At 36.7% G+C, this 15229-nt stretch overlaps 1 protein-coding gene across 2 annotated transcripts in view; it reads left to right on the forward strand.

Moving 5' to 3' along the window:
* Window positions 1-7772: 7772 nt before the first annotated feature.
* LOC103030800 (BTB/POZ domain-containing protein KCTD1) overlaps window positions 7773-15229 on the forward strand; it is a 33429-nt gene continuing 25972 nt past the window's right edge. Inside the window, exon 1 of one of the 2 annotated variants that reach the window (XM_022678146.2) lies at window positions 7773-8819. In XM_022678146.2, the coding sequence (XP_022533867.1) occupies window positions 8811-8819 (9 nt within the window). In that variant the 5' untranslated portion in view covers window positions 7773-8810. Of the gene's footprint in view, window positions 8820-9840; window positions 11145-15229 lie in introns of those variants that run through there. The other variant, XM_022678147.2, reaches the window with a different exon arrangement.

Genomic DNA, 15229 nt, shown 5'->3' on the forward strand with positions numbered 1-15229 from the left:
ACCTATAGCCAGAATAAAGATACCAAAATATATTTGCGCAAAACATTTAAAACCAAGATTCATAGACAACCAAATTATGCTCAAACATTAACAATCAAATGATTCGCCCAGTTTAAACATGCTCAGACATTTAAAATTAAGACCTATAACAAGTATAACACTTTCTACTACATAATGCAATGATCAAAGATCTAAAAGTAAAACATACAGTCAACACTTGAGGGCGCCGAGTGGTCCAGCCATCTAAAGCACTACCACTATGCTCAGGAGATTGCTGGTTCGAATCCCCTTCATGTAGCTTGCCATCAGCTGCCAGAGCCCTGAGGTGGGTACATGGTGCTCTTTGCCCTCATCGCTCCTAGGGTGATGTCAATTAGCACAAGAAAATACAATCCAACATCTAAAATCATGGTGTCCAGCCAATAATACACAATAATACATGCTCAGACATAAAACAAAAAGCCCTAGAGGAGGGCTTTGTAATATTGTAAAAAATATTTTGAAATTCTTTAAATTCATGAGCTATTCTCAATTACACATTTTTTACAGTTTTATTGTAATATAGATGTGCCAAAATAGTAACAAACAGCACCATTTAGAGCTATGAAACATGCATACTAATGTTTCTTTAACATTTATTTTCAAGGGGGTCAACAAAAATTTAAATTCCATTTAGCTATTTTTTTAAGAATAGCAAGCAGCTCTCTTCAGTCTTACCCGCAGTTATTATGTAGAACAAGCTGCAAAAATAATCTTGTATTTCTGTAAAAAAAAAAAAAGTAAAATGTGAAAATCACTGCCATATAAAAAATAACTTCACAGGTTTCCTGACAGAAACACTGTTTCAGGCTTGAGAGGTGCCCTCTGGCAGGTTCTACAGTATATGGTATATCTTATATATAAAATGTATAGTATATTTTGCTCTAAATGACAAATTACCCCATTTAAAAAAAAATATTGCATTAGAATCCAGACCTAACGCTAAGAATCTACAGCCAATATAACAAAAAACATGTGAAATCAAGAATCCCAGACATTCTATGCTCAAAATTTAAACCTTACATCTTGTATAACATTGTGTATACATTGTGAGATGTTAATTTGTGAGTGCGGTTAAACACTGTGCCAGTGTGCTCATGGCAAGGCATGACTCCTTGTAGTTGGAGTGAGGTCTGTTAGTGGGTGCAGATATTTAAAATTCCTCTATCCACAGTGTCACGTGTGTACCAGAAATATATCTGATCTCTTGCATTTTTCATTGGTCAGTGTAGTTTCTTTAGTGTTTAGTTTCCATAGGACATGGCAAAAGTCATGGGACATGATACTAGTTTGTCCCATGACTTTTGGCATGCCAGTGTACATACATTTTTTTTTTATCTGACATATGCAATAGCAAAGTAACAGATGCACATCCATTCTCATGGTACCACATAAAGCAGAAAATAGAACAGCACAGAAAACAGTTCTAATTATAGAGGCTAATGCTAAATTAATAAATTCCCAGTCTAGCAGAGAGTCTAGCAGAGAGTCTAGCATGCTAGCGTTTGATGCTACAACAGCAGAGGTTTCCAAGCAGCAACAACAACAGCAACAATAACAGCACCTCCATTAAAATGCTCAGTACGTTCCCTCCTGCATGTTTACTGCCTCCTCTGTTATCGGGCTCAGAGCGAGCCCCGGGGCGGACCACGGTGCTGATTGGAAAGTCCTGATTGGGGTGTTTAAAGGAAAATTACAGACTGCACACGTCCCCGAGTTTAACCCTTGCAGTTCCAGCCTGTAGCCGATCTCCAGATCATCAGTGCAGCACCTGCATGCAAGTATTGGCAGATGGACTGCAGCGCTATGGTACTTGTACAAATGCTAAACTGGCACTATTCATTACGGCGATCTGTTGTTCCTATAAACTTTGGTACAAAAGCAAAGACACATTTGTTATTGGTTTAAACCCTTTCAGGTCCAGTAAACACAGACTGGTATGCTAGCTTGGGGCAACATTCTGCAGAACAGAATTAAAGGTGCGGGGGGTGGAGGGGTTGGGGCTTTTTGTGCAGACAGCATTAAGAGGTCATATTTAAATCTGTGGGACTGCAGAATACTGACAGAATGCTATTTTGCATTTATACTTCAACATTTTGCAGTATGCATCTTATATTAGGATGTAAATACACTGGTAAACCTTCACTGTGACATGATTAAAAAAGACTGTCCTGCATCATGTATGTTTACCTATATTATTGCGTGTGCATGTTGGACTTTTATTACCTTAATACATAACAATTCTGACAAAAAAAAAAAAAAAAACTAAACCCATCTAGAACAAAACTGTGTCTTTGGTAAGTGTAAAACCATAGGGCAATCAATTAGCTGTTACCTTTATTTCAGTGACTTCCAGTCTGGAACATCATAGTTTACAATCAAAATAACTGTAATTTGCCATTAATGTGCTTATACTATATATTATTTTAGATTAATAACCAATACAGCAGATTCAAACACTTTAAAACAATGTATAAAAACAAAGAAATACAGCAAATATACCAAACGCAACCTTCTAAAACTAGTAGGAGCATTTACTGTACTCCACCAGTGTTCCAGTTCAAAATCTAAATAAATAAAAAAACTATTTGAATTATTTCCAAAATTCAATATCAAAATAAATAAAAACTATTTGAATGATTTCCAAAATTAACAGTTAAAGACCTTAAAAGAGTTTAATCACAACTGGTTTAACAATCATTTCGCAGTGTTTTTTTTTTTTAATAAATCCTGACAAAATAAGTGCCACTTTTTTATCCTAGATTAGCATTGTTAGCACTGCGGCAGATTAGCATTGTTAGCACTGTGGCAGATTGGCATTGTTAACATTGTGTCAGATTATCATTGTTTGCACTGTGCCAGATTAGCATTTTTAGCACTGTGCCAGATTAGCATTGTTAGCACTGTGCCAGATTAGCATTGTTAGCACTGTGCCAGTTTAGCATTGCTAGCACTTTGCCAGTTTAGCATTGCTAGCACTTTGCGAGATTAGCATTGATTGCACTGTGCAGGTTATCATTTTTAGCACTGTGCCAGATTAGCATTGTTAGCACTGTGCCAGATTAGCATTGTTAGCACTGTGGTGGATTAGCATTGTGTCAGATTAGCATTGTTACCACTGTGCCAGATTAGCATTGTTAGCACTGTGGCCGATTAGCATTGTTAACATTGTGTCAGATTAGCATTGTTAGCACTGTGCCATATTAACATTTTTAGCACTGTGCCAGATTAGTAGCACTGTGCCAGATTAGCATTTTTAGCACTCTGCCAGATTATCATTAATAGCACTGTGCCAGATTAGCATTTTTAGCACTGTGCCAGATTAGCATTGCTAGCACTTTGCCAAATTAGCATTGTTAGCACTGTGCCAGATTAGCATTTTTACCACTGTGCCAGATTAGCATTGTTAGCACTGTGCCAGATTAGCATTGCTATCACTGTGCCAGTTTAACATTGCTAGCACTTTGCCAGTTGAGCATTGCTAGCACTTTGCCAGTTGAGCATTGCTAGCACTGTGCCAAATTAGCATTGATATCACTGTGCCAGATTATAATTTTGGCACTATGGCAGATTTGCATTGTTAGCACTGTGCCGGATTAGCATTGATAGCACTGTGCCAGATTATCCTTTTTAGCACTGTGCCAGATTAGCATTGTTAGCACTGTGGTAGATTAGCATTGTGGCAGATTAGCATTGTTAACATTGTGTCAGATTAGCATTGTTAGCACTGTGCCAGATTAGCATTGATAGCACTGTGCCAGATTAGCATTGTTAGCACTGTGCCAGATTAGCATTGATAGCACTGTGCCAGATTAGCATTGTTAGCACTGTGCCAGATTAGCATTGATAGCACTGTGGCAGATTAGCATTTTTAGCACTGTGCCAGATTAGCATTGTTAGCACTGTGGCAGATTAGCATTGTTAACATTGTGTCAGATTAGCATTGTTAGCACTGTGCCAGATTTGGATTGTTAACATTGTGTCAGATTAGCATTGTTAGTACTGTGCCAGATTAGCATTGTTAGCACTGTGCCAGATTAGCATTGATAGCACTGTGCCAGATTAGCATTGTTAGCACTGTGCCAGATTAGCATTGATAGCACTGTGGCAGATTAGCATTTTTAGCACTGTGCCAGATTAGCATTGTTAGCACTGTGGCAGATTAGCATTGTTAACATTGTGTCAGATTATCATTGTTAGCACTGTGCCAGATTTGGATTGTTAACATTGTGTCAGATTAGCATTGTTAGTACTGTGCCAGATTAGCATTAATAGCACTGTGCCAGATTAGCATTTTTAGCACTGTGCCAGATTAGCATTGCTAGCACTTTGCCAAATTAGCATTTTTAGCACTGTGCCAGATTAGCATTGTTAGCACTATGGCAGATTAGCATTGTTAACATTGTGTCAGATTAGCATTGTTAGCACTGTGCCAGATTTGGATTGTTAACATTGTGTCAGATTAGCATTGTTAGTACTGTGCCAGATTAGCATTTTTAGCACTGTGCCAGATTAGCGTTTAGCTGACAAGAATTGAATGTGGAATATTTTACAAAGCTCCATTCCTAGTGGGCAGATCTTTCGATGAGCCCCATAGCAAAGTTGTATTTATTAGTTTAACCATCTGCAACCTTTCTGAGAACACTCAAATGCAGCATAAAATCACAGCCCACATAACAAATAATATTCTCAAAACATCTAAAAGATTTATTCGCATTTGAACAAACTGTACTTAGAATAGATGAGAGCCACCAAACAAGCAGTAATTCTTTACTTAAATTAAATTGTGGCTCACCGGTGGAGGCTCTTATTCACCTTCCACCACAACACTGAGAGGGTGAAAAACATCTACCATACCTAAAATTCATGAATCATTGCTAATAACACATGATCAACCAATCAAAAAACAACACTCACATAATATAGATTAATATAGAACCATTCTTTTTTTTGACTAAACAATATCCTGTATGTAAAATTAACAAAAATCATAAAGTTTTGGCCAAAGAGATGAGTTCCACCATACATTATGAGTTCTGTTTTATTTTCTGATTTTTGCAATATTCATTTGTGACATCAGGTTGTAAAAAGCACTAAACAAAGAAACAAGGCTTGATTTAACATGCCAATATTTTATAAATATTAATACATAATAAAGCAAACAAAGAAGAACACTAAACTCTAGCTGATATGAATCTCTTTCTGTTATTGTGCATATAAAGTTTGTTTCCCTTCAAATTCATAAAAAACTAGATGAAAATAAATAGGCTAATTGGAATTGTAATAAAGCCTGGGCACCTGTTTGCAGGAGAGGGGCAGAAATGCCAAAGCACAGTATTAGAGTTTCTGCCCGCCTGCAGAAGATTCATGACACACCCGCTGAACCTACACAGCCAGTGGCACGTTATTAAACTCGCCCACATGCTGCTCCCAACATCGCCTCAACTACAGCCATATGCCTTCCACCAACGAGCCTGGATACACTACATTTTACTGGCTACAGTGGGGACAGATCCGACTGGAGTCCAGCATGACTGTACAGTGTGTAAACACATGATCAACTGCATGACTGATGTGATTTTCTCATTAAATGTTCTTAAAAATTGCCTCATATAGTATATAGTAATTCATATAATGGCTTAAACATTGAAATAAGCTTAGTATTTGAGTATAACCAGTATTTGTTTACATTTTATCAACATCTTATACTGTAATTATTTGTTTGCAGTGATTTTTTTTTTTCTAGTAGTTTGCCACATTTTGAACATGAAATATTCTCATTAATAATTTCTTTAACATTTTTTATGGTATGCAGCTTTGTAAATCATATATAAATGTGTTAAATAGTCAAAACAAGATATATGTTCACATGTGGCAGGACTTTATGCCTGCACTCCTGGTGCAAAAATTCAAGCAGTTCAGTTTGGTTTGGTGGTTTGTGATCATCCATCTTCCTCTTGATTATATTCCATAGGTTTTTGAATTTGGTAAAATCAAAGAAACTTATCATTTTTAAGTGGTCTCTTATTTTTTTTTTTCAGAGCTGTGTCATACCATCGTAATCAGTTCACCAATCAGGTTCTACAGTGTGTCACCGAGTGCTATATCAGCTCAAGAGCCATCAGACTCCTTTGTTATTAATGACATTAACCAGCAGGGGGCAAAAGAGAGGGCTGGCTTACAGGAGGGAGGGGGCAAATGTATGAAAATGGGTCTGATGGACTGAAAGTGAGATCATGAACTCCTTACCATTCTGTCACCCTGCATTCATCTGCCACCCCCATAATCACACATATTACACACACACACACACACACACTCTGCTAATAACAGTAAATACAACATAACCTACATACAGTATAACTGAGTCATGTTTCGGGAAGAATAAAACTTGTATTTATGTGATTTTTGGTGTCTTTAATTCTCACATGTTGGCGTTTGCTGAGGTCTGTGAGCAGCGTGTGAAAGTGAAAAGCTTGGAGAGAGAAGAGACTCAGAGTTGGGAGTAAATTCTGCATGGGTGAACATGTGAAATGAGCTGCTCTGGTGCCCCGGGGCGCTGATACACACACTTGATTGGGGCAAAGCAGGCTGAAAGTAGCTTATTTTACACACACACACACACACACACACACACACACACACACACACACACACACACACACACACACACACATACACACACACACACACAAACACACACACACACATACAGTCTCACGTCATTGCTGGAGGTGGGCCATACGGAGGAGAGAGAGACCTAGAAATAAAGAGAGAGAGAGAGAGAGAGAGAGCACAAGAAAGAATAAATACAACCAACCACCCATTTCCTTCACACACACACAGACACACACACACACACACATTTAGAATAGAGAAAAGGAATGCAGGCAGTCCCTCAACCTGATCCTGTACCCTAAAAAACACCAATTGCTTAAATTTTTTATCATAAAAAAAGAACTTCTTTTTTTTTTTATAGAAAAACTGCCTCTGGTGGGTGTCCACTCATCACACCAGCTTCTTTTAGTTTTATTTGTATTTTTTTTAAACAGAGCTGATTACACGTATTATTTGCAACAAGTCTCTCAACCTGCCGTGACCTGGTGGGAGTCCCTCAGCTTCTTAAAAAAAAAGAAAAAAATTAAATGCTATTTTTTTTTGCAACACGTTACTTAACTTGGTGCTGAATTTTTTTAAGACATAAAACTGGAAAATTACTGAAAAAAGTTATTATGTTCTTTTTAGAAAAAAGGGAAACAAACAATGAAATAAACTACTATTATATATTTTTATATAAAATAATAAAATAAAATGCTGAATGTTTCGCCAAATGTTCCTCTACCTGCCCGACTTTACATTTAAGAAATATTTGTTATCTCCAGGTGTTTTTTTTTTTTTTAAATAAAAGGAGAGATTAAAAAAATACTGAATCTTGAGTTCCCATGTACACCCAAAGACCCCCAGTTCATGGAGTGTCATGGGGTGGGTCCTCGAGTGTTTTTTTGTTTGTTTGTTTTTGAGAAAAAAGGAAAAAACTGATGTCAAAAAAATAAAAATGCCATATTCCTCGACCTGGTCCAGTTTTTTTTTTTTTTTTTTTTTTGCAGCCTCTTAAAATGTATATGTATTTTTCTTGGGGATATATTTTTTTCTTTAGGGTGTCTCCCGAAAAAAAGAAGAAAATGTAAAAAAATAATAATAATAAATAAAATAAAAGTCCCTCCTCGACCTGCTCCCGCTGGGTGTCCACACACCTATAGACCCATGCAGACCCTCCAGCTCTGGAGAGAAACTGAGGAAACGAAAGAAAAGCGAGCAAACGAGAAAAATGGCAAAATCACAAACGCTGCCTTACAATCTATATAATTACCATCATCTGCTGCCTGCCTTTCCCCTCCTTTCTTTTCCTCTCTGGCAACTCCAGCACTCACTCCATCCATTTTTTTTTGCAGCGATGGCCTGAGGGGATGTTACATCAAAACTAATCATAACGATTAAAATCAGCTTTCTCTTTTTCTTTTTTTTCTCTGAAGGGAAAAGAGAGAGGGAGAGAGGGGGAAAGAGAGGGAGAGAGAGAGGAGGGCGAGGAGGCAAGTTCTCAGCAGGCAGGGCTCGGGCTGAGGCTGAGGCAGTTTAGCACAGAGGGGGAACTGGGGAGGAAATAAAGAAAAAAGAGAGAGAGAGAGAGAAAGAGGGATAAAAAAACTGGGCTCTCTTCTTACTATTTAAAAAAAAACTGTTCTAGACTACTACTGTACAAAAACTAGTTGTAACCTGAGCTGTAGCCTATATAAGTGTATGTATATATACTTTTATATATATGATAGCTAGAGCACTAAAGGACTAAAGGATAGATAGACAGATAGACAGACAGAGAGATAGAGAGATAGCCTGCATCTAAAAAGCAGGAGGCAGTTTCTCTCCAGCACTGGAGGCAGGAAGGTGGAGTGGAGGGGGAGTAGACTTGGTTCAAGCCAAGCAAGCAAGCTAGGTAGGCTAGACTAGGCTAGAGACATGAGCTAATTGTATCCTGATCTTTTTTTCTTTTCTTGCCTGGAGGGGTTTGGAAGCCCCGGAGCGAGTCTCCCTCTCTCGGTTTTGTTCCTCTACCTCAGCCCAGCTATTGCATTTCTCCCTGGCGTGGCGAGGGAAGCAGAGCGAGCGAAAAGGCAGCAAAAAAGACACTTAAACCCGGAAAGGAAGCTGGAAAACGGAGCGAGAGGCGAGGGGAAGAGAAGAAGAAGGAGTGGAGGAAACTTTCATGTCCATCCATGTTCCAGGTAAGCGGCAGAAGGGGGGATTTTTCGCTGCGTTTTTTGCTTCCCAGTGCTGCGCTGCTGCCTTTTGACTGGTCGCTTTTACGCATGTGCCGCGCGCCTCAGATCCAACCCAGAAAAAGCCCATATATATATTCCAGCACTTCCGCGAGCCCGAGCTCGAGCTCTGTTTTTAAGGGGGTTAGCACTTAGCGCTTAGTGCTCTCTCTTTCTCTCTGCGTTTAAAAAGTGTCCTAACGCTGTCGGAGGAGTGAGACAAATCAAATGCGCTTTGCCTCGGTGTCTCGCGCTCTGTCGTGCGTGCGCGCGCTCTGGTTTTAAATCGTGGTCTTGGTCTCGTCGTTGTGTAGTCGTCGTCCGGTCATGGTGCAGTTTGTTGTATAGCTACTACTACTATTACTGCTACTGCTGTTCTCGCTGTAGGTTAGTTTGGTAGCTACAAAATCTAAAAAACAAAAAAAAAGGGACATTTAAAAATTAGGAGTTTCTTTGATTGTACCAAATTTAAAAAAAGCTCTGGAATATAATCAAGAGGAAGATGGATGATCAAAAGCCATCAAACCAAACTGAACTGCTTGAATTTTTGCACCAGGAGTAAAGGCATAAAGTTATCCAAAAGCAGTGTGTTAGACTGGTGGAGGAGAACATGATGCCAAGATGCATGAAAATTGTGATTAAAAACCAGGGTTATTACACCAAATATTGATTTCTGAACTCTTAAAACTTTATGAATATGAACTTGTTTTCTTTGCATTATGTGAGGTCTGAAAGCTCTGCATTTATTATTTTTTTTTGCCATTTCCCATTTTCTGCAAATAAACGCTCTTATTGACAATATTTTCATTTGGAATTTGGGAAAAATGTTGTCTGTAGTTTATAGAATAAAACAACAATGTTATTTTTTTTTCAATTTACAACTTAAATGGATTTTTAAAAAAAAAATATTACCAAAAAAAAAAAAAAAAAAAACAATTCAGCATAAAAGAAAAATTGGACAGACTAAAATTTAAAGCAGTCAAATAAAGAAATAAATAATTATAATAATAAAAAAAACAAGCACAAATAAAAACAATAGAAGACAAAAAAAATTGGCTAAAAACAACACTAAGATTATACAGAAAATAAACATAATGTATAAAAAATATATAAAAAAAGAAAACATTTTCCAACACGTTAATTGATCTGGTGCTGGATTTTTTTAAATAATTATTTTTAAGGCATAAAACTGGAAAATCTTAATGTAAACTTGAAAGTAAAATGGGTTGCCATGTATGGAACACACTAGCAGGCAAACACAGAATGCTGCAAACTAAGCATCTTCTAAAAAGCTTAATAAGCAAAGACGTAGAAAAATGTGACTAAATATCGGCAATGCGCATGATATGGAAACTGTTTGGAGCCCAGAAGGACTACAAGACAGTTGCTGAGCTGGCTTTTTTTCTCCTGTCAAAAAAGTACCTTAGTACCTTATCTGTTAATGGGAGCAATATTTTATGGGGATCTGTAAAGCAACATTAGTAACTGACTCCAACTCTAGAGTGTGCATTTTTGTAGCAGCCGTCTTTAAAAAGAAAAGAACAGACTTATCACAGACAGTGATGCATCAAACCATTTTTTTTAGATTTTATAGAAAGTGCAAACATTTGCATTAGCTCATTAACCCACTGAGTGTGACTTATCATCACTTGCAGCGTTGCAAAAGTTCTAGAACTCTGATGATCTTGCGCTCGGAGGTGTAGGTACAGTGTCCTCAACCTGGCAACCCATGTGAGCTTTTTGCCTGGGGAGGAGGGGGCAGGGCATACAATATACTTTCTCCAGTGTTTTGAATCTAGGCTGGTAGCCATTTTACATGCTTGCTGTCATTTAGTAGTTTAGTAGCTACATATTGTTTGTTTAATTTTAACATTGCCGGGTCATTTTGACCCAGTTCCAGCCAGCTCGCTCCTCTCTCGCCCGCTCTCTCTCCCTCTCTCAGACCGGCTCCATGTTCCTGGATGCCCCAGATTTTGCAAATGAAAGGCGCCATTGTGGAGTAAATGTGCCTGAAGGCTTTTCTGAAGACAGGAGGCACCTTTTTTCCACACACACACACACACCCTCTCCTACACACACTCACACACATCAGTGCTGATTCAGTGAATCAGTCCTTTTGTAGCGACGCTTTGAAACCAGAGCTTCTCCTTTTGGCTTCACTGTCCTCAGGTTGCTGACCTTAACTTGATCTAGCGAGGGATAGCTAGTGTAGATACGCACACACTCTCTTATGGGTCAGCACATGCTGTAGACGTCAGACGTAGATGAGTACAGTAAAGGGAAATGGCTGGTGTGAGTATGAGCTTTATGTTTACTTACCCCAGGATTTGTCTTGGCAGTTTAGCTGGGGACTTTTAATTTGGAAAAGTTTTAAAACATTTTTAATTCTGGTGCGGTTTCTTTTTCTATAGACATTTTTTCATTTGTGTTCAGTGTGACTCTTAGAAAAACGTATTGAGCTTAAAATATGTTATGAAGTGTTTATTAATTAATAAAAAAATATGATTAGATGACATGCAAAAACTGTTATTTTGTACGAACCTACTAATACAGCCTACTGTACATAGTGCATGCACTTGGATGGCCTCATGGATGCATCGAATATTCAGCAACTGATATTATTTGACCAAAAATGTCAAAATATTTAAAGAAAAAGGACAAAATAATTTATACTGAACAATAAAATTTTTGATGATGACGCAATCAAATTACAATGTAATGTAAATGTAGCAAAATGAATAAAAGCCTGTTTCATTTTTTTATTTGGAACAAAATTGTCATTTTGTAGCATCCCTAGTGTGAATACCTCTAGTAATGATGTACTATTTAAGGGCCTACTTATGTATGTAAGGACACAACATAACAGTATCCTCACTATAACCTGTCATGCTGTCTAATATTGCAACACTAGACAATGTACTAATATAGCCTACTCTACATAGTATACTTACAATATACCTCATAATATTTTTGACATAATATTTCAGGGCATACTTATGTATGTATCCTATTTTGGACACAGCCATACTGTTTAAGATTACAATACTAGACTAGTATTGTGTCCAAAACCACCTACTAATATATCCTACTGTACAAAGTATACTGTTTAAAGGCTTAACTCTTTACATATGCTGTTTAGGACACACACAGTCTTACAAATATTATTGTAATAGCCAGTGATGCTGTCTAAGATCGCAGTGCTACATTCTATAGTTGCAGGCTGTGTCCCAAATCCACATACAAATAAAGCATACTCTACCTAGTTGACTCAGGAGTATACTTCTAATACTGTTATATCATTTAAAGGCTGTTTAGGACACAGCCATACATAATGTACTTATTCTCGTCAATCATAGAGCCTAAGAATGCAATACGAAAAAGACTATATGGTTTCTGGCTTTGTCCGAAACCACATACTAACATTGCCTAATATACAAAGTATACAGTTTAAGAGCCTAGCTCTTAAACTAATATAGCTTACTATGTACTATACACTGTTTAAGGGTCTAACTACTATATGTATGCTGTTTAAGACACAGCCATACTAATATTCTTACTCTAGTAGTCAATCATGCTGTCTGTGCCTATATCAGGCTGCATCCAGAACCACTTACTAATATATCCTTCTCTACATAATATATTAATGAGTGTAATCATATCGTGGCCTAATTATCGATGTATGCTGTTTAGGACACAGCCATACTACTACTCTTACTATAGGAAACCATGCTATCTAAAATTGCAACACTTTAGACTATAGTGTATAATTACAGGCAGTGTTTAAATGTGTTTACATCTTCTAATTTAGCTTCATATACATAGTTTAATGTTTAGGAGCATAACTATGTATATGTGCGATTTAGGACACAGCCATACTAATATTTTTACTATAGTCTTTAATGCTGCATTAGATTGTAAAGCCTGTGTACAAAACCACTTACTAATATAATCTAATATATAATCTATTATATTATAGGGGTGGGCAATATTATATCGTATACAATATATAGTGACATAGAAATATCGTGATATTAAAAATCCATATCATGATTATAGGGACGTTCTGTCTTGAAAGTAGTCTATTATTCACTGTGAAGCTTTAGGTGTATTTATTGTATAATTGTTTTAGTTTGCAGTTTATATGCATGCACTAAATATTCTGCAATATTTTTTGCTGCATTATATTATTTTATGCTATATTATTTATTTTGCCACATTATGATTATGCTGTTATACTATTATACTATATTCCTGAAATTAATTAATTCTTTTTCTGTTTTCCTATATCGCCAAGTATATCGTTATCGCAAAAATACCCTGAAATATCACGATATTATTTTAGAGCCATATCGCCCACCCCTACCTCAGACTATAGTTCATAGTTACAGGCTGTGTACAAAACCATCTTCTAATTTAGCCTCATATACATAGTAGTATGTTTAAAAGCATAACTATGTATAAATGCGATTTAGGACACAGCCATACCAATATTTTTACTATAGTCAGTCATGCTGCATTAGATTGTACAGCCTGTATACAACCCACTTACTAATATATCCTACTGTACATAATATACTGTTTAAGAGTATGAATACATATATATATATAATTTATCATGCAGCCATACTAATATTCTTACTCTAGTCAGTTGTGCTGTCTTAAATTGCAATACTATAGACTATAGACTATAGTGTATACTTACAGGCTGTGTCCAAAACCATCTTCTAATTTAGCTTCATATACATACTAGTATACTGTTTAAAAGCCTAACTATTTATGTGTGTGTGAATTGGGACACAGCCATACTAAAATATTTGTATTGTAGTCAATCATGCTGTGTAAGATTGTACAGGATGGGTACAAAACCGCTTCCTAATATGTACCCTACTGTACATAGTATACTGTTTTAAGAGCCTAAATATGTATATATGTGATTTAGGACACAGCCATACCAATATTTTTTTACAATACTACACTATAGTCTGCTAATTTAGCCTAATTTGGCCTAATATACATAGTATTCTGTTTAAGAGATTAACTATGTATGCATGTAAATTGGGACACAGCCATACTAATGCTCTTACTATAGTAAGTCATGCTGTCTAAAATTGCAATACTATAGACTATAGTGTATACTTACAGGCTGTGTCCAAAACCATCTTCTAATTTAGCTTCATATACATACTAGTATACTGTTTAAAAGCCTAACTATGTATGTGTGTGAACTAGGACACAGCCATACTAAAATATTTGTATTGTAGTCAATTATGTTGTGTAAACTGACAGGCTGTGTACAAAACCGCTTACTAATATATACCCTACTGTACATAGTATACTCTTTTAAAAGCATAACTGTGTATATATATATATATATATATATATATATATATATATATATATATATATATATATATATATATATATATATATATATATATATATGTATATTTAGGACACAGCCATAGTAATATTCTTACAACACTAGACTATTGTGTATACTTACAGGCTGTGTCCAAAACCATCTGCTAATTTAGCCTAATATACATAGCATACTGTTTAAGAGCCTTAATATGTATGTATGTGAATTGGGACACAGCCATACTAATGCTCTTACTATAGTAAGTCATGCTGTCTAAAATTGCAATGCTCTACAGACTATATACTATAGAGTATACTTACAGGATGTTTCCAATACCACATACTACTAAAGTACATAGTATACCTGAGAGTATAGCCCTAATAAAGTGTTGTAGTAGTGTAAACTGGCTGTGTCCAAACCACCTACTACTACTAGGTCATACTTATAAGTGCACGACTAATCGTAGTACTATATTGTGCAATAGTGCAAAAGTATCATGTCCAAATATTCTAAAATTACTATACATCACTTATTTCCCCAAATAGGAGGTATGGTTCATGAATATCCTACACTAGTTATGTTTATTTAAATAGCTGTATAACCACCTGTATATTTACCCGCTTAATACAAAACATACCAACATCAGGTCCTACAGTCTTTTACTGTACCTTCGATTCATACCTGTGTATTTTGAGGTCTTGTCTAAACCCCACACGTCCGCTAGAGGTCACTGTGGGTACTGAGCCAGCTGCTGTGGATAAAGTGACTGTGAAAAGTGTTGTGGTCAAGCTCTGTGGGCACTGAGGGTCCGTGCACTCTAAGAAAAGTGGGTGTGTTGTTAGAGGAAAGAGTTTCTGTATTTTGTCAGTTCTTATTTGAGAAAGTCTTGCATTAACGTCTCCAGGCTCTGCTTTGGTCTGTGGTGCAGTAAAGAGGGGACAGGCAGATCCTGGACCACTTAACACTGCGATTATTTATAATTATTTGATTTAGCTGCATTTGGGACAAAACAGCAACT

This window comes from Astyanax mexicanus, chromosome 8 (assembly GCF_023375975.1).
Source record: "Astyanax mexicanus isolate ESR-SI-001 chromosome 8, AstMex3_surface, whole genome shotgun sequence".
In the NCBI taxonomy this organism is placed as follows: domain Eukaryota; kingdom Metazoa; phylum Chordata; class Actinopteri; order Characiformes; family Acestrorhamphidae; genus Astyanax; species Astyanax mexicanus.